Source organism: Alosa sapidissima, chromosome 3 (genome assembly GCF_018492685.1).
Source record: "Alosa sapidissima isolate fAloSap1 chromosome 3, fAloSap1.pri, whole genome shotgun sequence".
Taxonomy (NCBI): domain Eukaryota; kingdom Metazoa; phylum Chordata; class Actinopteri; order Clupeiformes; family Clupeidae; genus Alosa; species Alosa sapidissima.
In genome coordinates, this window is record NC_055959.1 from 246,816 (window position 1) to 273,571 (window position 26,756).

The following is a 26,756-nucleotide window of genomic DNA, read 5'->3' on the forward strand; positions in this document are numbered from 1 at the left end:
TCATTGAACAATTTCTAGCAGGCAAGAGAGGGTCATGCAACTTCCAACTGAAGCACTCAAAATTCCTCCGGTGGCCCCTTCAATAAATAACGATCAGTCACTAGATTGCTGCTGGGCTATACTGCCCTACAAAGGCAAAAGACCTTAACTCGCCAGAGTGTGAAACTGAGAAAAATGACTTTAAAGTTTTTTTGTTGTCCAGCCAATTGTATGATAGGTAGGACACTGAAAATTTGCCAAGTAATTGTCATAATGAATACATGTATCTACATGGAAAAAAAATCAGCTCAAACTTGACCTTTGACCCTTATTTGGAAGTTACTGTACTCTGCCTTTGCATTATCTGCAAAACAATAATGGGTCATACAAAGGCAAAATACCTTAACTTCTAATTTATTGACCATTTGGACTTTTATCACTCTATAGAAACATTTATATGATAACAATGATAGCCTTAAGATAACATTTAGTGAGTTTTGTCTAGTAAGGCTTAATATTAGGCCTCCATCAACAGAATATTACAAAATAATGAGAAGGCTGCACTGGAACTTTTTAAAACTTTATCATTGTACTTAATTTAAGTAAAATAACACTTTAAGAGGCAGAAAACCAAAAAACAGCCACAAAATGATCCAAGCCAATGCCATTGGAAACGTATGCAATTACAGGAATTTTGCTACTCATGGACACATAATAATTTACTGTCTGTGTCGTGCGGGCGGCGGAGGAGTCACACATTGATTGGATTTCTTTCTTGACAAATTAAAGGGACATCGACTTAAGGACATGCTGTGTAGTTTTGTTCGTATGGGAGTCAAATATTTTGCAACCAACACTGTCTAGCTTTAGCTAATAGCTTACTCATAGCGACACTTAAAATTGAATGACAACATCCGAACAACGTTGCACTTTTATAGATTTTAGGCTAGCTAGCCTGCACATAATTAAATTGCGAATGGGCTTGCTGAAAACTTGTGATGGATTTAAACAATGGATTTGTCTTCTCAGTGGATGTTGTTTTCCATGGATTTTTTTAAAGGTAAGCTGCGATCTAAGTTCTATCTGCTGGGTTAGTTTGTGTGCGACATGTTCTCCTCGCCGGGGAGGGACGGGGAGGTGTATCGTGAGGCGTCCCCAACCCACTCGCTTTGTTTTCTGCCAGTGAGTGGACTTGCAGATTGGCGGGCAGCTAGCCACCCTGTATGGCACGAGAAAATGTGTACTAGGCTACTAGTTAATAGTATCCAGGCTTTGAGACATTTATGGTGTCTTGCAGTTGCCTGGCACAACATCTATCATGTAGGCTATTTGTGGATCAGGAACAGTTAACTAGCTAACTAGGCTACATCCTAGCTGAATTTCACAAAATCTGAAGTAGTTAATGCTAGATAGTAAAACAACCACTGCAACATTTTCTTTTCACTTTATTGAAGTGTGGCTGAAGTGCTTCAATTAGGCCTACATACAATACATAGGCATAAGACACTCTGCCTTTGTTTTACCCACCACCAATGTAAATATGGTTTGCTACGCTGAAATTACGGTGCACTGTAACTTAATTCCAGCGTTCTATAGAGCCGCGAAACAAAGCTAAAGAACCACAACTGATGTTACGGGCTATGCCTTGGCTTACCCTCTGCTTTTTGAAGTTACGGCAAAAACAGCATCTTATTTTGATAAGAAAACAACAAAATTGACTCAAGATATTTGTCCACATGATAAAATTGATGCCCATTGTTCCAAAAATGACAAAAACTCATTTTTGATCAAATTGAAGTTACGGCCTTTTGCCTTTGCACGGCAGTATATGTCTTGGTTCTGTTAAAAACTCATAGTCAAATGCATAGCCTATCTCGCGGTTGCATCCATTACAAACAAACATGCATTGTGAACGTCTGGGATTGTGGAGAGCACTACATGCTCTACTGAATAAGCACGAAGTCAACCCTTTAAATGAAAAACACTCTTTAATAATCCAAAATAAAAATAAACCGCTAATGAAGTAAACTTGTGACCATCAAAAATCGTTTATCGCTTGTAACTCCGTGATACCAGGACGTAACAGGAAGGCATTTGGCTGAGCAACGGAGGTTAATATGCTCCATGATTTGTCCAAATGATGACTGTCTATCATCGTTGCACTCGGAGAAAACCGGAATGTTTCATTCGTCCCCGTTTCAATCGTCCCGGTTGTACCTACTCAAAACGCAGATAGAACCTTATTATTCTAAGGTAGCGAAATAGCGTTCAGCATGATTCATGCCCAATTAATTCCCCCTGTTAAAGTGTTCGCCTTTGTAGTTTGGTTTCGTGATAGCCTATGATAAACGGCTTATGGCCAAATATGTGAAAATGTTAAAATACAGTAGGCCTAGGCGATAAACCCGGAAAAAATTGACAGTGATTTTTTCATAATTACTTTGGAGGGTCATAGAAAAATGTATTGCTGGCGAGGGAGGGTCACGTCTTTTTGGACTAATGCTCCCAAAACTCCTCCGGTAGCCCCTTAAATAAATAACGAACAGTCCCTAATGAAGTAAACTTGTGACCATCAAAAATCGTTTATCGCCTGTAACTCCGTGATAACAGGACGTAACAGGAAGGCATTTGGCTGAGCAACGGAGGTTAATACTCCAAATGATGTCTGTCTATCATCGTTGCACTCGGAGAAAACCAGAATGTTTCATTTGTCCTGCGTCTCTACGGCTGCAAACGGGATTTACTCGCAGTTAACCAAATATTTCTTTATTAGGGCAGGGCAGGCATATTTCTGGCTATTACATTATTTCTAAACCAGTCTGCTAAAGTCTGTAGTGAAGTCTGTGTAGGGTTTTCCAGGCTCCATTTCTTTTTACGAGACACCCTGCTCACTTGAGCCATCTACCGGTTGTTTGGGTTGTTGCAGCGTCTCACTGGAAAAATACAAATTAAAGTCGCGTGATACCACGTGATCCCACGCGCGGACCGCGAGTGAAGCTGGCCAAGTCGAAGCACTGCCCACTGTACAGTGGCAGAGCGACGCACAGTGGCTGAAAGTGGTACTAAAGCTTCACGCAGCTTCACGCCGCGTAATGCGCGAATGAAGTGGTCATTTGAAAGCGATGCCCACTGTACTTTCAAATACAACAAAATAAAATCACGGACAATCCAAAATCTTAAAAAGGCTGATTTATAAACTTGAAACTTAAAAATGAAAGTATACAATGAACCGTTCACCATATAACTCCCCCATGATTTGTATAGAAAATCACGGGTTCAAGTCAAGTTTATTTATATAGCACATTTCATACACAGAGGTCATTCAATATGTTTTACATAAACAAGCGCAAACAGTAATAGCCAATAAAACCATAAGGGCAATAGTCAAAGAATAGTTTAAAATGTAAAGAGCATAATAAAAAAGAAAAGGCACAAGGTAGAATAATTAATAGACATATTCAGAATTTGTAACCCAGTAGTAATAGGAAGTACATTCGATCAGTTAGCAGAAGGCAGCTTGGTACTAAGTCTAGATTGAAAACTTTTTCAGTCTGACAGTTGGTTCCAGAGCGGAAGCACATAGCAGCTAAAAGCTGCTTCACCATGTTTAGTTCTAACAGCAGGTTTTACTAACAGGTTGTTCTCCTGAGACCAGAGAGGTTTAGAAGGTGTGTACTGCTGAATAATGTCTGATAGGTAATTGGGTCCTGCTCCATTTAGAAATTTATAAACAAGCAGCAGTGTTTTAGACTTACTGGAAACCAGTGCAGGGACTTTTGCAGGGAAAATTCTATGTATTTCTATTCTATGTATTCCTCTACAAAATAGAGAAAATTCTATGTATTTAGCACCCTGAGTCCCTTTTCTGGTTTGTTTGGGATGAACTAGAGTGTTGGACAACTAAATTTTGATGATTGGTCCTGTCTCGACTTTTCTGACTCATTTTGAATCGTCTTTGACTACTTCAGAGTGGCTGCATGCACAAACATGTCCTTAAAACAACCCTTAACGTTAATTTTCAAAACCGAGTGGTTAGTGGTGTTCGTTGATGTTCCAAAACAAGTAGCGTAGCGAAATAAGTCAAGTCAAGTCAAGTCAGATTTATTTTTAAAGCGCATTTAACATGCACATAGTGCAATCCAAAGCGCTCCACAAAGAAGACACATAACAACAAGACAAAAGATGCAGGATGTAGTTGCCAGCGTACCCATGACATCAAGACAAGACATACATTTAAAAAATAACAAATACAAAAAATGCCGGACGGAGCGGCGTAGTCGCCAGCGTACCCGTGACACCAAGACATACAAGACAGACAACAAAACAAATAAACAAATAAAAAAAAGAAAATATATTTTCAAAGGGGAAAAAGTGATGTTAAAATTAGTCCAATTTCCAAACCAGCTGAAAATGTCCAAGGGCAATGATGATCCGTGAAAACTGCGCACAGAGCTGTGTCTTCACAACCGATGCAATGCCAAGTTCTTTAGCAACTGACCAACCCGGTGAATTCACTGGCAGCCTGGAGATAACGTTAACGTTAGAAGCTAGGCCTGCTAGACTGCAGTCTGGAGATGATGGAAGCACAGTCCAAAGTACTGAGCGATCGTGTAGATCCGCAATTCGGTGGACTTAACAGTAAGGTGACCAGATTTCTGAGACAAAATCCGGGGACATTTTCAGTTGAGAAGCGTAAAACATGTAATATTTTAATCTTTGTAAACTTAAAACGGGGACACTGTCCCAGGGGCGTCACTAGAGCTGCATTAGTCCACAAGTCCCCCTAGGGGGGTTGGGGGGCATGCTCCCCCGTAAGAAAAGTTGGTATATTTTAACGTTTAAATGCATCAATCTGGTGCACTTTGAAAATAAATTCAGAGGTTAGACTTCATTATCTATGGATGGAAATATTTGTGTTGTAGCCTAAACTTGCACTTCATAATTTTAACCATGCACACACAGGTGGAATAATTATAATATTGCAATAAGTTATGATATTGCCCAACCACAAAGCATATTTTCTTCACAGTTTCACAGTTAAATGTCCAAAATAGTATTGGCTACATTTCAGCACTCCATGAAATTATATCCTAGTGGCAGTGTTGTTCAGATAGTTAATCTAGCTAGTTATCTTGGTCATTGTATTGCCTACTGTATCTTCTTTTTTCAGGAGAGTCTGTGCTATACCCATATCTGAGAATGTATGATGTGATACTATTTGTCTTATGTAGCCTAATAGGGCCTATTGTCAGTCTTATATCAAGAAAAAATAACTCACGTCTCATGATTTTTTTCCCTTTATATTTTTGTCATTAGGAAGCATGCCAGTAGAAATATAGGCTACGTTGATATTTGTAGGTGATTGTCTGGAATCTGGCAAATGACAACCATTATGGTGGGATAGGCCTACTCTAGCTAAACAATTTACAAATAATTTTGTACGGACATAAATAGTTTACATGAGAATAGGCCTACATTATAATTTTGGCCCAAAGTTGGAGACCATGTAGAAATTTGTTGCAATTTCAAAACCGGAGTCAGGAACTGCTTGTTGTAGGCCTACGCTAGAGTTGTTACATAAGTTCATTGTTAATTTTCTCGCGAACCATTTATCACAGCAACTTGCCGCTAATATCATTGGAAAGCTTAGATTCTGTCCGTTCACGTGATATCTGCGTATGATATGCATGCTATCTGTGTGACGAGTAGGTTTCTCCGCAATTTTAGTTTAACCTGGACTTGAGCAGCTGGCACGTTCGTGATGAATAGTTTAATAATTCCCCCGCACAAGTGGTTTCATTTCAAAGATTCTACCAATCGAAATAGCCTACCAGAAATATGGGCATTCTAGAACATCTCTGAGGTCTGAGCTGAGCGCTTGCTTTGACTGGCTTGAGCCTGTGCGTGAAGGGTGCGCAACTGTACGTTTGGTCAGTGCTTTCTTTATTTATTTTATTCCAATTTCGGGTCTGTCAGTCACAGTGAAAACCGGGGACTTTTCCGGGGACAGCTCCAGCCGGGGACAGGTCACCGAAATCGGGGACTGTCCCCGGAAACCGGGGACGTCTGGTCACCCTACTTAACAGCGACCGTTTGTTGCTCCGTGAGAATGCAGCTCTTCACCGTTAACGTTAGTCAGCAGTTGGCAAGGCAGCTCGCAGGTCAGCAACAGCTCGGCGGCCACGGTAGATCTTTCGTAGAGTAGAGCCTAAGTCCGGCTGTCCCGAGATCCCCTCGACCAGACAGTTAAAATTCAGCTTCTGTCGTGTTTTATTTGGCATTTTGTAAAATCCCACTGATTTCTGTTGGAAGACTCATTGCACGTTGATATTACTGCGCCACTTGAAAGGGAAACGGGGGCTGTTTACATTTGGTTGTAGTCTTTCCGTGAGACCTTCTTTTACTGTCTATGCTTCAGGCTCAAATATTGAGCGGAAATTTATACGCTTGTTAGGTGTCTGAAAATTAGTTCCACAATAGCAAATATAAAAAGACGGCTGGAAATCATACATTGCGCCGATATATTTGATTTTAATAATCCACGAACACCACTAACCACTCAGTGAGTTGCACAGTTTTGAAAACGAACGTTAAGGGTTGTTTTAATGACATGTTTGTGCATGCCTTTAGGCAGCCAAAGGCGATTCAAAACGAGTCAGAAAAGTCGAGACAGGACCAATCGTCAAAATGTCGGTGTCCACCACTCTAGTTCATCCAAAACAAACCAGAAAAGGGACTCAAAGTGCTAAATACCAGAATTTTCCTGTCAGTGCTTTTAGTTTTTGTGAGAACCCTAGCTGCTGTGTTTTTTACCTGAAGTTGTCTGGTGTGAAAATGTTCTCACTGGATTTCCCTCCCTGAACATTCCCTCCTCACACAAAAAACCTTATTTCTCACATGACCTCAAACAAAAAAACTTATTTCTTGAGTATAATACATACACACATACCATTGTAATCATGAAATCATGTTCTATGAAATGATGTAAAATACATATGGTAATGTTGATATAGTAATGAACAGTCTATGAAAATCCTCTACAAAAGTATACCAAAATTTGTCAAGATTTCATTTCATTCACATAAAAATGTGTTTTTTTTTTTTATCATCCCTGCTGAAAAAAAACAGCCTGGCCAGCTTAAAGTGGTTTGCTGGTTGACCAGCTTGTTTTGACCACCCTATGATGGTTGACCTGCTAGACCAGCAAAACTCTTGCGAAAACATACCTTCGGCTGGTTTACTCAGCTTATGATGGTAATTCAGCTGGTTTTGCTTTTCGCACCACCTCAAGATGGTAATTTTAGCTGGTGTTGCTGGTCTACACTGCTGGTTTAACTGGCCATGCCAGCTTATGTTGGTCATTCTAGCAAACCAGCATGACCATCTTACACCAACAATGTCAAGCTTGACAGGCTGGTCACCAGCATGACCATCTTGCACCAGCTGTATCCCATACGACAGGCTGGTCGATACTTTCTCCCTAACACAGCATGTACAGGGGCCAACACACTCTCTTGGCCATACCCTCGACCTTGTTATCACAAAGGGTCTCGATGTCTCTACAGCTGTTAAAGACCTGGCCTTATCTGATCATTTTTGCGTGTTCTTTGATGTGTCTATGTCCCCACACACTCAAAACACAGCTATGATGGTAAAAAGGAGAATCATAAATGATCAGACAAGTGCTCTCTTTGAGCAAGCACTTTCACTAAAGTCAAGTCAACTGTCAGACTCTGAAGACTTATTTGATCACTTTAATGCAAAAATGGCAAACATTATGGATGACATTGCTCCATTACAATTCAAGAAAGTTAAGGACAAACAGAAAGCACCATGGAGGCAAAATCCAGCAGTTAAACTTCTAAAAAGAGAGTGTAGGAAGACTGAAAGAAAATGGCGTAAATACAAACTTCAGATCCACTATGAAATCCATAAAGAGATGCTCCGCACATATAACTCTGAAATATGCAAAGCAAGACAGTCTTTCTTTTCTAACATTATCAATAGAAGTTCAAATAACACTCGTATTCTATTTTCAACTGTTGATAAGTTAACAAATCCCCCCTCACAATTAGCGCCTCAACTTCTCTCAACTAATAAATGCAATGAGTTTTCATCTTTTTTTAAAGGTAAAATTGACAGAATCAGACTCAACATATATCTGCTCAATTACAAATTCAACAACCTGAACTTCCAGCAACAAACAGAGGGAAACTAAACTTGATGTCAGAGTTCAGCTTGATAGACTACGAAACACTTGAAAAAACGGTACAGAATCTCAGCCCTTCCACATGTGTCTTAGACACTCTGCCTACCAATTTCTTCAAAACTGTTTTTCACCTCATAGCGGCGGATGTCCTTCAAATTGTAAATGTATCATTGCTGTCTGGCACTTTTCCTAAGTCACTGAAAACAGCTGTTGTAAAGCCACTTCTCAAGAAGAATAACCTGGATGCCTCCATGCTAAACAATTACAGGCCCATATCCAATCTACCTTTTATTGGCAAAATTATTGAAAAAGTAGTCTTTAATCAATTAACCACCTTCCTAACATCAAATGGGTATTTTGATTACTTTCAGTCTGGTTTTCGGGCAAATCACAGCACTGAAACAGCTCTCATTAAAGTTTCCAATGACATACGCCTCAACACAGATTCAGGTAAAACATCAGTCCTAGTGCTACTGGACCTTAGTGCAGCATTTGACACTGTTGATCACAATATTTTACTACACAGACTAGAACACTGGGTTGGATTTACAGGCATAGTTATCAGCTGGCTAAAATCATATCTACAAGAAAGGAGCTTCTTTGTTGCCATCGGAAACTGTACCTCAACACCAACGTCCTTGACCTGTGGTGTTCCCCAGGGGTCGATCTTGGGGCCACTATTATTCAACCTCTATATGCTCCCACTTGGACAAATCATTCAAAATAATTTGATTTCATATCATAGCTATGCAGATGACACACAAATTTACTTAGCTCTATCACCAAACAACTATGGTCCTCTTGAATCTATGTGTCAGTGTATAGAACAAATCAACACCTGGATGTCTCAAAATTTTCTTCAGCTGAACAAAGAAAAAACTGAAGTAATTATATTTGGTAAAAATGAGGAAAGACTTAGGGTTGCCACTCTCCTTGACACAAAAGGGTTGAAGGCAAAGGATACTGTTAAAAATCTTGGTGTATTAATTGACAGTGATCTAAATTTCAACAGCCACATGAAAGCGATAACTAAATCAGCTTTTTACCACCTCAAAAATATTGTCAAACTCAGAGGGCTGATGTCAAAACATGACTTAGAAAAACTCATTCATGCATTTATCTCCAGCAGGGTTGATTACTGCAATGGACTGTTCACAGGCCTTCCTAAAAAGACTATTAAACAGCTTCAGGTGATACAAAATGCAGCAGCTAGGACTCTAACAAAAACTAAAAGAACTGACCACATTACTCCAATTCTTAAGTCCTTGCACCTTGCACAGAATTGACTTTAAAGCACTATTGCTTGTTTATAAATCAGTAAATGGAGCAGGACCTAAATACTTGTCAGACATGCTTCAGCAGTACACACCTTCTCGTCCTCTCAGGTCCCAGGTGAAAAACCTGCTAGTAAAACCTACAGTTAGAACTAAACATGGTGAAGCAGCTTTTAGCTGCTATGCGGCTCAGCTGTGGAACCAACTTTCGGATGACATTAAAAAGGCCCCAACTGTAGCCAGTTTTAAATCTAGACTTAAGACCAAACTGTTCTCAGACGCTTTCTGCTAACTGTGCCGAGTTACAAATTCTGAATCTGCCTCGATAATTATTCTACTTTGTCTTTTATTACTTTTTTTACTACTTTTGCTTACTAATTATTCTTTATTTTTAAATGATTTTACCTTGTGTTTTATGTTTTCTTTTTATTATGATCTTTACCTTTTAACTATTCTTTGACTATATTGCCCTTCTATGTTATTATCGTTTGGTTTTGTTTATGTAAAGCACATTGAATGACCTCTGTGTATGAAATGTGCTATATAAATAAACTTGACTTGACTTGACTTGACTTGGTCAAACCAGCATGACCAGCTTCCTCAGATGGTCAGGCCAGCATATTCAGCTGGTGGCCTAACCAGCTACACCAGCAAAGACCAGCAAGAGCTGGAAGAAAACCAGCAAAGACCAGCTAAAACCAGCTACCAGCATAAGTTGGTTTCTAGCTGTTTTTTTCAGCAGGGATATTTCCCTACAAGATAGAGAAACATATAGAGTGTATGACACGTTCAGCAATTTGTGGGTTATTTAACAAACAAAAAAACTGAATTGGAATATCCTTAATACACATACACACAAACTAACACACACAGTCACACAGAGGAGGGTAGGGAAGGGTGGGGTGGGGAACCCGAAGGTTGAACACAGAAGACTCATTACGAAACGCATCCCCTTCTGCAGAATGGCAAATCTGACAGCAATTTTGTTTACCAATAAAACAAAGTCGCCTACTGTTTCACTATTTTAGTTACAAGCTATTTTAGTTTTATTATGTAAGTTTTTTTTATAACAAAGCCAACAATTTTTCTGTGGCTCCTCCTGTACAGGGATATGTAATTGATGGAAATGTGACAGAGTAGTAATTGGAGCAGCTGAAGGCGAGGCTGAAATTTCGACGGAAATGCCTGCCAGCTGTCGTGATAGATTTTCTCGAAAGTTACCTGCCAGCTGTCGTGATAGATTTTCTCGAAAGTTACCAAACCTTAACCTGACCCTAGCCAGATGAATTTCGTTCCGCTTAGCTCTGCCTAGCTTCACTCACATCCATCTGGGACCTCTTCCATTGAGAGTGATTTCTGCAACCGACTTTATGGTTCAGCCAATCAGGACGCAGGGCGGGAGTTTCATAGATGTGACCTAGCGTAGAAGCGACTGTGAGACTGTTATTAGCGTCACGGGTTGGCTTTGATGTGAGTGGTTGAAGTAGCACGTCAATAGATGACGGACAAGTGGCTTATTCAATCATATGCAAGCATTTTTTGATTAGGCCCAGCCTTCTGAAGCAACACTTCAATGGATCGGTTCCAGATGGATGAGTGGAGCTAGGCGGAGCGAAATTCATCTGGCTAGGGTCAGGTTAACCAAACCTAGGTTCAACACCTGATTCTGCATTGTGCTGCCAAACTTGAAATAATAAGAAAATACTGACAATGGCAATGTCCACAAAGTGGAGAAAAAGCGTTTTCCACCACTTCTGCGTCTTTTGGAGTACACAATATGTCACAATTTGGTCAACGCCCCCTATTTGTTGTAATCACTTAACACAATAGGCCGACTTACAGGTCTTTTGTCCCAAACTGAATTGTTCTTCACTAGTCTACATGCATCAGTCAAATCATCCACATTGTGCAAATTGGACAGGCAGGTTACTTAGGCAAGTGTCCTTCCACTGTACTTAGACCAGGGGTCGGCAACCTTTTTTGCCTGGAGAGCCACTTTGACCAAATTTGTTTGACCAAATTTGTTTAATCTCAGAAGAGCCACATAAAGACGGTTACAAGAAAATAGTTTGGATATTTAATGTACATTTACTTACATTCAACAGAGGATTTTTAAATAGCCTACATTTTCTACTAGTTTTAATGTGCAAGTAACTTGAAATGTAAAGTGGAATGACAAAAGTATAGGCCTTAAGCTTCCCATGTAAGTAACACCACCCCCTATTTTTCCAGTGTCCTTTGTCTGCAAAGTAACATCATAGTTAACAACACAACACTCAATTTCCGTTGACATGTCATTTAAAATTGAACATTAGGCCTACCAGAGATTAGATTTGGTGATGGCCTTGGAGTCTGGCTGGCTCATATTCAGTGAGGTGAAGTTTCATGCAAGAATCGAGGCTGTCACCATTTAAGGGCAACTCCACGCAAAACTGTCATATCCATAACACCAACTAAATATCATGGCATTGTGTTGGCGTTATGGGTGTGACAGTTTTGCGCGGAATTGACCTTAAACGTGAGCGCAGGATTGTCTTTATATTTTTCATATGTGAGAAAGATTTCTCACATGCAAGTGGAACCGAACAGGGTTAACACAGCAATAGGCTACTAACTCGTTGCAGTGTGCGATATATGACGGGCGTTTCAGAATCAGTCTTCGGATGGAAACGTTCCTATTTCAGCCTTGTGTTCGCGCTCACAAGCTGTGGTCGCTGACGTTTCCTTTTTGACATTTTCCTTATCTAGCCTACAGCAAGCACACACATTAACAATAACAATTAAAGTGTTCTCGTTGACTGAAATGGAGGGAAATCGGTGATTTTGTTTGATACTGACATGGCAACGAACCGCGAATGTAACAACAGAGAGGGTTAAAGCGGAGTAATCAAGGATCTTTGGTAACAATATTGTGCAGCTAGGGTTACGCAGTCAAGTGAGGTGGAAAGTCATATAGGCTAAATTACTCAGATATACTTACAATATTACATTTTGAAAATGAACAAACTAAAATAAAATACATTTTAATTAAATACTCATTAATTCATTTCAAAAGCTGAGCCGCATCAGAGAGATCAAAGAGCCGCATGCGGGTCCGGAGCCGCGGGTTGCCGACCCCTGGCTTAGACATTACCTTCTATTCTAAGCCACCTCATGACATTATTTTTGAGGTGATCTATCAAATAATGCAGTTTCCTAAGACGATCTCGATTGTTTTCTGTAGCTGGATCTACTACATGCAGAACAGCCAATATTGCCTTAAAACGATTACAACATAAACAATTGGCCCATGATCCCTGCAGAGACTTGGTTCCCCAGTAGCAATGGATATTATGGAGAAACCTGTTAAACTCTTCTGGGGTCTCTTCTCCCACACTGTTTGCATACGACGGCCTACTAAGCACAGCTCCCACCCCTTCCGGTTGGTAAAACCACGTCTGAGACAATAACGTGAGTGAAGAATAACATAAAAAGTCTATTTCACACAGTGTTTTTAGTGGCAGTCTGCACCACCCTAGTCCACCTTCCATCCCTTCATGGTCTTCAGCATTTTGAGCGCAATCTCATCAGCAGTCAGCTACCTCTTCCTCTTCTGGCTTGCAAGAAGGTCTGTGTAGGTCTTGTCATCCTTCACCTGAAACAACAGCAAAATCATACAAATATAATACCTTTATTAAAATCAAAAATAAAATCACAAAACTGCAGAAACAAGAAGAGGTAGCCTAAACTATCGAAGCATTCTGAGTAACTCAAAATATTTGTAAGTATGAAAAGTAATTTTATTACACGTGGGTTTAGCTACCCTAAATCTGATTGACTAACTAGCATCAAGATAAAGACGTAGTAACTATCTGCTGAAATGCAATATTGACCGAGTATGTGATTTCATGTTTTCTATATTGAGAGGAATAGAAATATCAAATCAACTTTTTTTTCATGTCAGAGAACGTAACTTCCATGGTAACGTCCATGGATTTATTCAGCTTTGGTACTGTATGCTATACATGACTTGCCTAACAAGCACATTGGTACTAGAAAACAAACTTACTTACAGGTTATAACAGGTTTTTAAATGAAACTGTCAAATGAAAATAACTGACATCAAAAGCAAATAAGAATATTGCAAGCAGTTCAGAGTAATGCAGTTAGCTAAAGTTTGCTATGCCATAATGTTGACGCTGATGAGAAAGCATATTACTGTCAAATAACATGATATTAGGACTACAAATGAAGATAAACCATAACTAGAACTGATGTAAAAACATATATTACCTCAGTTTATCCAGCTGTGTGGTTTCCAGTTGAGGTAAACTCCAATGAAGTGTAGGTGGCGTCCGGCTGTCCACGTCAAATATACCGACTTGAAGTGATACTATTTTTTCATGACTCATCTTCAAGTATCCAAAACATTTTGCGCCTTAAACCCCTTAACCAATCATATCAAATTGAAGCTTATGTTGTCATGCTAAAGTCATTTTGGTCCGTCATAGTTTCAAACTGCTAATTTGACTAATTAAAATGCCAGAACGTGTAAATCACGTAAGAGCCCCAATGGTTAAAAAACAACCCCTACCTTTGGGTCTGATAGTTTGTTTCCATAACATGTGCCCCCTTTTCACTTGCTATGAAGAGGTACCCTGAGTGGTTGAACTGCAAGTCCACAGGATCTTCATTGAGGACACCAAGATGATCCTGCACAATATGAAATAACAGTGAAAGACAATTCTGACTTCTGGCACAACATTGCATTTGAGTATTGAGATAATCTGCATTACAGAAACAGTGTAAAATAATCTGCATTACATTGATATTCTTCAAGAAGTCAGCAGATGCTAGGGAGAGTTGTATGTTCTCTGCCAAAGAAAACTGTTGCCGAATTCCTCCAGCTGACAACACAGTAGAGGCCTGGGCATACTAAAGCAGAATAGTAGGTAGAAAAAAAAACAATGAATTTTATTATATCCATTCATTCATTCAAATTTATGTATGCAGGTTGGAAAAATGCTTACCGTAGGGTCCTTCTCCACAACTAGCACTCGAAGAGAGTCCCGTGGTTTTGTTCTCCTCTTTAGCCAGTAGGCTATCGACCATCCCACAACGCCCCCACCAACAATTAAGATATCCACTCTCTCTGGAGGGAGCCCAGGTGTCATCTCATAGGGGCTCCAGTTACTACCTGGTAGAGCCGCTGCTGCCTTTTTGCGCATATTTTTCATGTGAAGCTCTAGGCCTGAAATTATACAAATATGTATAGTTCAACTAGAAAATGTAATTTCGAGGAAATTACCAGTGCATGAAAATGACAAACATATATTAACATAAAATGCAAAACAAACCTTTATTTGTAAACAGTTGTGGGCAGAGGAAACATTTGATGGGAGTCATAGTTGATAGTCATAGTTGACAACTGACAGTTGAAATGGCTGAACAATTAAATAGTTGAGTAGTTTAAATAGTTATTTAATAGTGAATTATTGTAGTGAGGACATTTATTTTGAAACAGTTGTGGGCAGAGGAAATAGTTGAACAGGATCTGTAGTCTTAAGAGAGCCAGATTGTATGCTTAAAGCCTGAGACAGAGTAAATAGTTTAAAAGTTGAATGGAGATAGTGTAATGGATGTTGATAGACAGAAAGTTGAATGGATGTTGATAGATAGTTTAATGGGTGGATGAGTGAATGGTTTGAAGAGGATGAATGGATAGAAAGTTGAGACAGAGTAGATAGTTTAAAAGTTTAGTTAGTTTAATGTAGATAGTGTAATAGATGTTGATAGACAGAAAGTTTAATGGATCTTGATAGGCAGGTTGTTTAACCCTTACCTGTAACCTGTGGTAACTCTATACAAAACATATTGATCTCAATGGTGCATTTTGCCCATGTGATTGTGTGTTGTTAAAAAGAAGGGATCATGGAGAATAAAGAAAAAATATTTAAAAAAATCTTTGTATATTCCCACAAGGTGTTTGGATGCTCTGAAAATGAGAACCAGACTTGTGAGGTCTGCTGTTCAGACCCTGAAGGAATTTATTTTCTGTTCATTGCTTTTTGTGAGAGTGTTTCTACTTATCTCAGTAAGGAAAATAAATCAAGAGCCTATGTTGAGTACAAATATGTCTTCTGAAGGCCTAAACAGAGCCCAGCCAAAAACTCTGAGGGACAGCTATTACCATGGAGGATCATTCAGACCAAATGTGACTATTTTGCTACATACTATTCCTATTTATGTACCAGCATGCAAAATTTGAGCCTCCTACATGGTTTAGTTCTTGCGCTATGGGCTTGTGAACTTTGACATAAAAAAAGAAGCCGAACAAAATCGACACCCGCCTCCCCCTGTAAAACTGGCTGTATCTTGGAAAGTAGATAGATAGATAGATAGATAGATAGATAGATAGATAGATAGATAGATAGATACTTTATTGATCCCCAGGGGAAATTCAAGGCCTCAGTAGCATACAGACATCACACACACATTCACTAAGAGCAGAAAAAAGTAATTAAAAGTATATAATATAAAAAACACAACTAAGCAATAAAGACAGTAGAAGATAAATAATGTACTAAATATACTAAAATACAAATGATACTAAATAACATTTAATCTAAATCAATTCTAAAAACAGTGTAGTAACAGTGTAGTATTTTTTGTCACTACAATGACCACAATGCTTTGGGTTTGTCATGGTTATGTTGTGTTGGAATACTGTACATGTCAACCAATCAAATGTTAGTTTGTTTTTATTTGAATTTTATACTCAGGCAATGATTATTTGTTATTTGATTATGCCCGCGAAATCGCGGGGAATGTGAAGGTTCCATCTCCTCAGAGAGGAGAAGGCTCATCAGTCCCGGTCCGAGTTTTGCACTGGAGTGAGAGAGGATACTTTGCTGCCTGTAGTTTGTGGAGACCATTGGACAAGTTCATAGGCCCACTTACTCCGTAACATCGGTGCATCGTACTGTACTTGTTTACTCCTTAGATTTTCTCTTAAGTTACCGGTCAAGTGCTGGTCAGACTTTCCGCTAGCTATTTGTTCAGTGCTATTTTGTAGCTGAAGCCATCCTGACCTAACCTGACCCTCGCCAGATGAATTTCGCTCCGCCTAGCTCCACTCATCCATCTGGAACCGATCCATTGGAATGGTGTTTCAGAAGGCTGGGCCTAATCAAAAAATGCTTGCATATGATTGAATAAGCCACTTGCCCGCATCTATTGACGTGCTACTTCAACCACTCACATCGAAGCCAACCCATGACGTGTCTCACGGTCGCTTCTCCACTACGTCACATCTATGAAACTTCTGCCCTGCGTCCTGATTGGCTGAACCATAAAGTCGGTTGCAGAAATCATTCTCAATGGAAGAGGTCCCAGATGGATGTGAGTGAAGCTAGGCGGAGCTAAGCGGAACGAAATTCATCTGGCGAGGGTCAGGTTAATCCTGACCTGGGTAGCTGACTTGCTAGCTCCTGTTGCATTCTCCTTCGGAGACGGACTCGATTTGCCTCCGGTGCTGGGCCCACTGGAGCCAGACCTCCCAGGCACGACTGCGTTTTGCCTCCGGTGCTGAGCCCACCAGAGTGCCAACCGCCAACTACCCGCTGCTGCTGTTGAGGTGTGCGGGCTGACTGCAGCAACATCCTCCACAGGAGTCGCATTCCTCGGCTAGCTGGGACATAGCTGGCTCCCATTCCTCTGAGTCAGGACTGGCCAACCTTTAGCTAAAGTCTGTTAACCTTAACGTCAACGTTCGAATGAATTGTTCACTCGCTGACAGTTGTCAGCTTTTTGGTTGTCACGTTTACGACGTAGCTATTATTATTAAATAAACATATGATTATTATATTACATTATTTCCAGGGTGTATTGGCAATTCATTTAACTACATTCACCACTAGTCTGAGTATTATTTTCACATTGATTATTTAAATTCTGTAGGAATACACTATACACGAGCTATAGGGTAAGTGTAGTATTTTTACAGTGGAGGCACCGCGCTATTGAATTTATTGTCTGTAATTGTTAGCCTACTGGTATTCAGGAATCTCAGCCAGCTCACCATTCTACCGCTGAGACCTTCAGGATCTTGTTTCCGCCATTGTGTTATGTATTGTAGCGAGTGCCTATGCACACACCCGTTAAGAAGGGGTTACATAATATATATATATACACACTGGTCACTGGTATTTTGATGTTTTGTGACATCAAAATAGGGTCACCCATAGAATAGAGGTCACATATCTAGCCTATGTAAACCTATGGGTGACCCTATTTTGATGTCACAAAAGATTGGCGACCCCGATTATTCAGAACATGTGAGAGAGATCGCATCTCTGCTGTAGTATCATCCAGTCGAGATCGGTAGGCCTACTTTAAATTTCCACCAAATGTCCTAGCAAGCTTAGCTATTCATATGTTTGGCTAACTTTGCTCCCTTGTTTTGCTACTTTGTTTGAACGTTGATCAAGCATGATTACGTCCATCAAATATCTCACAGGCTGTTTAAGTTTATTTTTATGTAGAGCTAGGCCTAGCTTGATTGTGACGGATTTGTTAACTTGAATATCATAATTTGTATGTCATACTGGTCATTTTGTAAGATACTCAGTATCTCAGCCGACCCCAATAACTTAAGGTGACCAGATTTCTGAGACAAAATCCGGGGAGAAGCGTAAAACATGTAATATTTTAATCTTTATAAACTTAAAACGGGGACACTGTCCCAGGGGCGTCACTAGAGCTGCATTAGTCCACAAGTCCCCCTAGGGGGGTTTGGGGGCATGCTCCCCCGTAAGAAAAGTTGGTATATTTTAACGTTTAAATGCATCAATCTGGTGCACTTTGAAAATAAATTCAGAGGTTAGACTTCATTATCTATGGATGGAAATATTTGTGCTGTAGCCTAAACTTGCACTTCAGAATTTTAACCATGCACACACAGGTGGAATAATTATAATATTGCAATAAGTTATGATATTGCCCAACCACAAAGCATATTTTCTTCACAGTTTCACAGTTAAATGTCCAAAATAGTATTGGCTACATTTCAGCACTCCATGAAATTATATCCTAGTGGCCGTGATGTTCAGATAGTTAATCTAGTTATCTTGGTCATTGTATTGCCTACTGTATCTTCTTTTTTTCAGGACAGTCTATAGCCATATCTGAGAATGTATAATGTGATACTATTTGTCTTATGTAGCCTAATAGGGCCTATTGTCAGTCTTATATCAAGAAAAAATAACTCACGTCTCTTGATTTTTTTCCCTTTATATTTTTGTCATTAGGAAGCATGCCAGTAGAAATATAGGCTACGTTGATATTTGTAGGTGATTGTCTGGAATCTGGCAAATGACAACCATTATGGTGGGATAGGCCTACTCTAGCTAAACAATTTACAAATAATTTTGTACGGACATAAATAGTTTACATGAGAATAGGCCTACATTATAATTTTGGCCCAAAGTTGGAGACCATGTAGAAATTTGTTGCAATTTCAAAACCGGAGTCAGGAACGGCTTGTTGTAGGCCTACGCTAGAGTTGTTACATAAGTTCATTGTTAATTTTCTCGCGAACCATTTATCACAGCAACTTGGCGCTAATATAATTGGAAAGCTTAGATTCTGACCGTTCATGTGATATCTGCGTATGATATGTATGCTATCTGTGTGACGAGTAGGCTACTCCGCAATTTTAACCTGGACTTGAGCAGCTGGCACGTTCGTGATGAATAGTTTAATAATTCCCCCGCACAAGTGGTTTCATTTCAAAGATTCTACCAATAGAAATAGCCTACCAGAAATATGGGCATTCTAGAACATCTCTGAGGTCTGAGCTGACCGCTTGCTTTGACTGGCTTGAGCCTGTGCGTGAAGGGTGCGCAACTGTACGTTTGGTCAGTGCTTTCTTTCTTTTTTTTATTCCAATTTCGGGTCTGTCAGTCACAGTGAAAACCGGGGACTTTTCCGGGGACAGCTCCAGCCGGGGACAGGTCACCGAAAACGGGGACGTCTGGTCACCCTACAATAACTTCCATTCCCGAGTCCCGACCCCAAGGTTGGGAAAGATGCAGCTAGTAGAATAGCCTACAACCATACAGCCAACCATAAGGCTAACGTTACAGTCTAGTGCCACCTTGTATTACTTAGCAGCTGGTTCTGACCGTTTAAGCTTAGCAGCTAATGCTAACTTCTAAGACAGTAATCTTACTTTTTAAAAAGTCACTTCGTGTTGATACTCCGGTGCTGACATGTCGGGTCCGATGTGACCAAATGCGTGTGTATGACCATACCATCTGCATTGACACAGCTTGAAAGTGATGCCTTCTTGAGATTAACCTCTGCCAAGATGACATTGTTGGACCGATTAACTACTGAAACAGTAGAGGTGAAAGTAAGCCTGTTCTGTCAACTCGGATACACACGCTTCGTTCTTTGATAAAGTAGCCTAGTGAATTTCAGGAAATCGATCGTATTAAGTAGTGTGAAACTAGCGACAGTAAAGAAAATTCCAATATGGCCGCCATTCGCGAATCATTCAAAATAAAAGTCAGAACATAGTCATTACTTTTTCAATGAAAAAGTAATGAATATGTTTAAAAATTATTAATTTAAAACTGTATTGTGTTACCAAAGGGAAAGTAAATTTAGAAAATAATTAAATAAGACATTTAAATCGAAAATACACATTAGAATGCTATATTTTTTCAACGTCAATATAATTAAACTGTGTGGATGTGAAAACAATAAGTTGTGCATATGTAAAAGGGGGGTGAAATGGAATCCTTATAACATGTACTTTCAGAATATATATAGATATTTATACCAAGTTCGCCTTTGTAGGTTACAGGCCATACTAACTCTGTACCGAGTCATATACTTTAGGCCTGTCATTGACATACACTGTTGAACTTCAAATTGTGTGGCTGTGAAAACAATAAGTTGTGCATATGTAAAAGTGGGGTCAAATGAAATCATTATAACATGTACTTTCAGAATATATATAGATATTTATACCAAGTTCGCCTTTGTAGGTACCAGGCCATACTAACTCTGTACCGAGTCATATACTATGTCTACCATTGACATACACTGTTGAACTTCAAATTGTGTGGCTGTGAAAACAATAAGTTGTGCGTATGTAAAAGTGGGGTCAAATGAAATCATTATAACATGTACTTTCAGAATATATATAGATATTTATACCAAGTTCGCCTTTGTGAGTGCCAGGCCATACTAAGTGTGTACCGAGTCATATACTATAGGCCTGTCATTGGCCCACTGTTGAACTTCAAATTGTGTGGCTGTGAAAACAATAAGTTGTGCATATGTAAAAGTGGGGTGAAATGGAATCCTTATAACATGTACTTTCAGAATATATATAGATATGTATACCAAGTTCGCCTTTGTAGGTACCAGGCCATACTAACTCTGTACCGAGTCATATACTATGTCTACCATTGACATACACTGTTGAACTTCAAATTGTGTGGCTGTGAAAACAATAAGTTGTGCATATGTAAAAGGGGGGTGAAATGGAATCCTTATAACATGTACTTTCAGAATATATATAGATGTTTATACCAAATTCGCCTTTGTGAGTACCAGGCCATACCAAGTGTGTACCGAGTCATATACAATAGGCCTTTCATTTCACCCCCCTTTTACATATGCAAAACTTCAATGGTAGACATAGTATATGACTCGGTACACACTTAGTATGGCCTGTAACCTACAAAGGCGAACTTGGTATAAATATCTATATATATTCTGAAAGTACATGTTATAATGATTTCATTTCACCCCCCTTTTACATATGCACAACTTATTGTTTTCACAGCCACACAATTTGAAGTTCAACAGTGTATGTCAATGGCAGACATAGTATATGACTTGGTACACACTTAGTATGGCCTGGTACTCACAAAGGCGAATTTGGTATAAACATCTATATATATTCTGAAAGTACATGTTATAAGGATTTCATTTCACCCCCCTTTTACATATGCACAACTTATTGTTTTCACAGCCACACAATTTGAAGTTCAGCAGTGTACCAATGACAGGCCTATAGTATATGACTCGGTACACACTTGGTATGGCCTGGTACTCACAAAGGCGAATTTGGTATAAACATCTATATATATTCTGAAAGTACATGTTATAATGATTTCATTTCACGCCCCTTTTACATATGCACAACTTATTGTTTTCACAGCCACACAATTTGAAGTTCAACAGTGTATGTCAATGGTAGACATAGTATATGACTCGGTACAGAGTTTGTATGGCCTGGTACCTACAAAGGCGAACTTGGTATACATATCTATAAATATTCTGAAAGTACATGTTATAAGGATTCCATTTCACCCCACTTTTACATATGCACAACTTATTGTTTTCACAGCCACACAATTTGAAGTTCAACAGTGGGCCAATGACAGGCCTATTGTATATGACTCGGTACACACTTAGTATGGCCTGGCACTCACAAAGGCGAACTTGGTATAAATATCTATATATATTCTGAAAGTACATGTTATAATGATTTCATTTGACCCCACTTTTACATATGCACAACTTATTGTTTTCACAGCCACACAATTTGAAGTTCAACAGTGTATGTCAATGGCAGACATAGTATATGACTTGATACAGAGTTAGTATGGCCTTGTACCTACAAAGGCGAATTTGGTATAGATATCTTTATATATTCTGAAAGTACATGTTATAAGGATTTAATTTCACTCCCTTTTTACATATGCACAACTTATTGTTTTCACAGCCACACAATTTGAAGTTCAACAGTGTGTGTCAATAGAAGGCCTAGTGACTTGGTATTGCCTGGTACTACAAAGGCGAACTTGGTATAAATATCTATGTGTATTCTGAAAGTATATGTTATAAGGAGTCCATTTTACCCCCTTTTAAATATGCACAACTTATTGTTTCCATAGCCACACAATTTAAAGTTCAATAGTATTGTGTATAGTATGACAGGCCTAGGGTAGGCTATATGAGTCCGTATAGAGTTAGTATGGCATATACCTATAAAGACGAATTTGGCATAAATATCTATTCTGAAAGTACAAGGAGTCCATTTTAGCCTACCACCCTAAGTTTGAACTAAGTGTTATTTGATAATAGTGTTATTTTAGGTCTTGTTAATGAAAAAGGTAATCCTTCCACAATTATATTAATGCAAAGTATAATTGTATAAAAACATTAACTTTAAATCGATGTATAGTACATTATTATCCCCTTTTTCTATGTTTGTTTTTGTTCCCCTCTCTTTTAATAGTAGCCTACATCATGAGATGGAGACGTTTGTCCAGAGAATGTCCTTAGACGGGCTCTGGTTTGTCTTGCCTTGCATTGAGAAAGGTGTTGCGTGAGATCACTTCCGTTCAATTACAAGGATGTTAGCAAGACAATTCTGCTACAATTACAACATTTGCACATGCATTTACATAGGCTAAGTTTCAGCAACATGTTTACATTTCGTGTAAACCTTTGAAAAATACTCTGAAAACCGAATTTTAACCTACTTTATCTGATCGTTCATCTGTACCTTTATTTTGACGCTTTTCGCCGCCATATTGCCCGCTATTGTCGCGTACTGTCGCTTACTGTCGCTAGCTCCACGGAACTATCGTATTAGACAGAAACTTCTTCTTCTGTTTCATGGCAGATTACTTTTTTTTTTTTAAGTATACCGCCACCAACTGTACAGGAGTGTGTAATACCATGAACGTCATAAAGTCTAGGCTTATGTTAATTCAAAATAAACAAAACAAAAACAAAACAAAACAAATGAGAATAATTATATTAGACAGAAAGGTATCCACCATATGCACAAGTAGTGTGAAACTAGCGACAGTAAAGCAAATTCCAATAGGGCCGCCATTCGCGAATCCTTCAAAATAAAAGTCAGAACATATTCATTACTTTTTCAATTCATGAAGACGAAAATTATTAATTTAAAACTGTATAGTATAAGTAAAGTTAGAAAATAATTAAATAAGACATTTAAATCTAAAATACACTTTAGAATGCAATATTTTTTCTACACCAATTGTGTGCCTGATAAAAGTTGTGCATAAGGGGTGTGAAATGGAATCCTTATAGCATGTACTTTAAGAGTATATATATATATATATATATATATATATATATATATATATATATACCAAATTCGCCTTTGTAGGTACCAGGCCATACTAACTCTGTACCGAGTCACAGGCCTGCCGTTGACACACACTGTTGAACTTCAAATTGTGTGGCTGTGAAAACAATAAGTTGTGCATATTTAAAAGGGGGGTGAAATGAAATCCTTATAAAATGTACTTTCAGAATATATATAGATATTCATACCAAATTCGCCTTTGTAGGTACCAGGCATGGGCGTAGATTTGCGTGGGGTCCGAAGGACGTGTCCACACCAATATCAACTAGACGTACCGCATAGCGGTACAAAATATGACCACCGCTCAGTCCTGTACATCCGTTCCGCGAAAATAAATCACACTTCAATTTGTCTCCATATTTTACTCCATCCCCCACTCTTGAAACTTTTGTGTATGCTTGTTTGGCATGCCTGAGTGTGTGTGTGCGGCTGTACAGAAAGTAGCCTACTGGTGCTGAAAAGGTGAATAGATTGTAGAATAGCCAAAGAAGATGTAGCATTGTTATAAAACCTTTAAAATCTCTAAACAATCACAAGTAGGGCAGTTAATCACAGTTCATCCATTGCAACTGGATTGATGAAAGGTCACTTACACCTGTAGGCTACATTGTATTTGGGAAAAGCAAAAGGTATCAGCATAATGTTATTTATTTATTTATTTTTTATGTATTTATAAACAAAAACATCTCTGTCAGTTCCATGCCGTTTTCAACAGCTATCAAAAACAAAGGTCATTTTTGGATGGATGGATTTTTTGTGAATGTTTCTTCTTCTACATAAGATTTGTGTCATCTTTAGTTCATGTAATACTTTATTGTCAATGCACAAATTAAGTAACAGTAGTCTGAAACGTTATTGTTAATGCACAAATTAAGTAACAGTAGCCTAGTCTGAAACGAAATGCTGTTTTACATCTAACCAGTGGTGCAAATAACTGACATGTCCAAATGGGCCTTGATGAAATGCGTCGCTAGACTGTTCATACACATTTTAACGGGCCAAAGTTGAAGAGCTTTTGTCCGTTATTGTTCGTGCAAATATAGGCTGATTCATGTTCCCTTGCATTGTTTAACTGAGGTCCATGGCTAGTCTGGCTTTCATCAGACCAGGCTCAATCTTTTAAGAAATCAAAAAATAAATAGCGGGCAGATCAGCCTGGGTTCACCCAGCCTAGTCCATAGGCACCCGATATTGTTTAATTTTCCGATTGAGATATACACGCTCTGGCTATTCTAAATGCAAAAATGCATCAGGGAGTTATGACAAAACGGTAACTAACAAACTAGATCCTAATAGAAAGCTGTTAGCTTCCCTAAGCTACAGGTAGGATTATAAGGTAGGCCTATTTACAACATAAATTGTCAATAGGCTATGCTGGCGACACAAATAAAATCTCCTTTGGAAACCAATGGCTTACACCTTACAGTATCAAGCGGACTTAAACGGTCATATCGTGGCGAAAAGTTGTAACAACATTCACGCAGCTCCATGAGTCAAGGAAAGCGTGAATGAAGTAGCCACTTCTAAATGGGACCCACTACACAGTAGCTTAAGGTGTTTTGCTAAAGCAGCCATAATGAAATGAAGGTGTCATTGTTTGGATACTTCACACACACGTGCTTTTTAATTTCACAGACTACAACTACCAAGCTGTAATCAAAGCACATCGATTCCCCTCTCACACCCTGCACGCACTTAAAACAAAATAAACAGGCGTCTCAGTCTCACGCATGTATAGGCAAAACTGTATCAGACCGGTGTAACGTTGGTAAATCTTCCATTGCACAGAATGATTTTGTAGCACGTGCAATAAATGACAGTCAAAAGATACAAACAGTGCTGCTATACATTTGCTTGGTATAACCGCATTTATAGTTTTCTACAAATGCAATCAATCAAATGCCTCCATCACTCAACCAACGCTAACGGTAACATTACCTAGGTCCTTATTGATATTACAAGATTAACGTACCTGCAGTAAAAACCAAGCATGTCCGATAAACATCCTCAGATTTATTTCGGCTTCAAGAAGAAATGGGAATTACACTTCATGTGAACATCGTCCTATCCTTATTAGATGTTCGCTGCGGTAAATTGCTGCGGTCCCCCCGGGGACGAAATTAAAATTTTCCGTAAAAGTCTAGTGGGGCTACATACCCACCAAATTTCATGTACCCCGGTGGTTCGGTGTCCCGGGTATCAATGACCAAAAATTCAGGGAGTAGATGACGGGAAAAATTCTTGAATTGTGTGCATGTGTGCGTGTACAAATTTATGTTTATGTGTGTGGGTGTGTGTGTGTGTGTGTATGTGCGTGCTTGTGTGTTTGCCTGCGTATGTGTGTTTGTGCATGTGCATGCATGCGTACATATGTCTACTGTGTGAGTATGTGTCATACGTATGATTACTGTAAATGTATGTGTGTGCGTGTGTATCTGTTTATGCACATGTGTGCACATGGAATGGGTTAACATGACCCCTGGAGGCAAACATACGGAAAAAATTGGTCATCCTAGGCCCTACAGTTCTCAAGATATTCACAGAGAACTGTGTCTGCCCTACCCTCCTTTCGGGGGGTCCAGTCCAGCGGGGGGGGGGGGGGGGGCTACAGATCAAAACGAAGAATGACGGTTCCATGCTATCCATGTGGGGGTACATGCCCACCAAGTTTTGTGTACCCCGGTCTTTCAGTGTCCCGGGAATCCTTGTTGCTGTACGTCACTAAATGTACACATAAATTATTTTATTGTAAGGCCCCCCATGAACGAAAGTACACAAAACGTGGCATGCATTCGGAGGGTGTCATAATGATCCTACACTTTTAATTTCGTGCAGTTTTGACCTTGTCAGCCAGAGATATTGTGATGAAAACACCTAATTTTTTGCTTTTTAATTTTTAACTAGGTGGCGCTATACATGAAATAAGTGGTAATGGGATGGGTTGACATGCCCCCTTAAGACCAACATACATAAAAAAGGTGGACCTCCTAGGCCCTACGGTTCTCGAGATATTCACAGAAAACTGTCTCCGGCCACCTACAGGCCAGTTGGTGTATAGTAACATAAATTAATTTATTGTGTGGCCCCCCCATGAACGGAATTCCACAAA

At 39.2% G+C, this 26,756-nt stretch overlaps 1 protein-coding gene across 1 annotated transcript in view; it reads right to left on the reverse strand.

The window, feature by feature from the left end:
* Positions 1–19,953, reverse strand: part of foxred1 (FAD-dependent oxidoreductase domain containing 1) — a 103,826-nt gene extending 83,873 nt beyond the window's left edge. The window contains exons 1-4 of the mRNA XM_042086220.1: positions 19,673–19,953; positions 14,472–14,692; positions 14,266–14,376; positions 14,036–14,154 (exon numbers count right to left, since the gene is read on the reverse strand). Of these exons, the coding sequence (XP_041942154.1) occupies positions 14,036–14,154; positions 14,266–14,376; positions 14,472–14,692; positions 19,673–19,817 (596 nt within the window). The 5' untranslated portion in view covers positions 19,818–19,953. The remainder of the gene's footprint in view (positions 1–14,035; positions 14,155–14,265; positions 14,377–14,471; positions 14,693–19,672) is intronic.
* Positions 19,954–26,756: the final 6,803 nt, after the last annotated feature.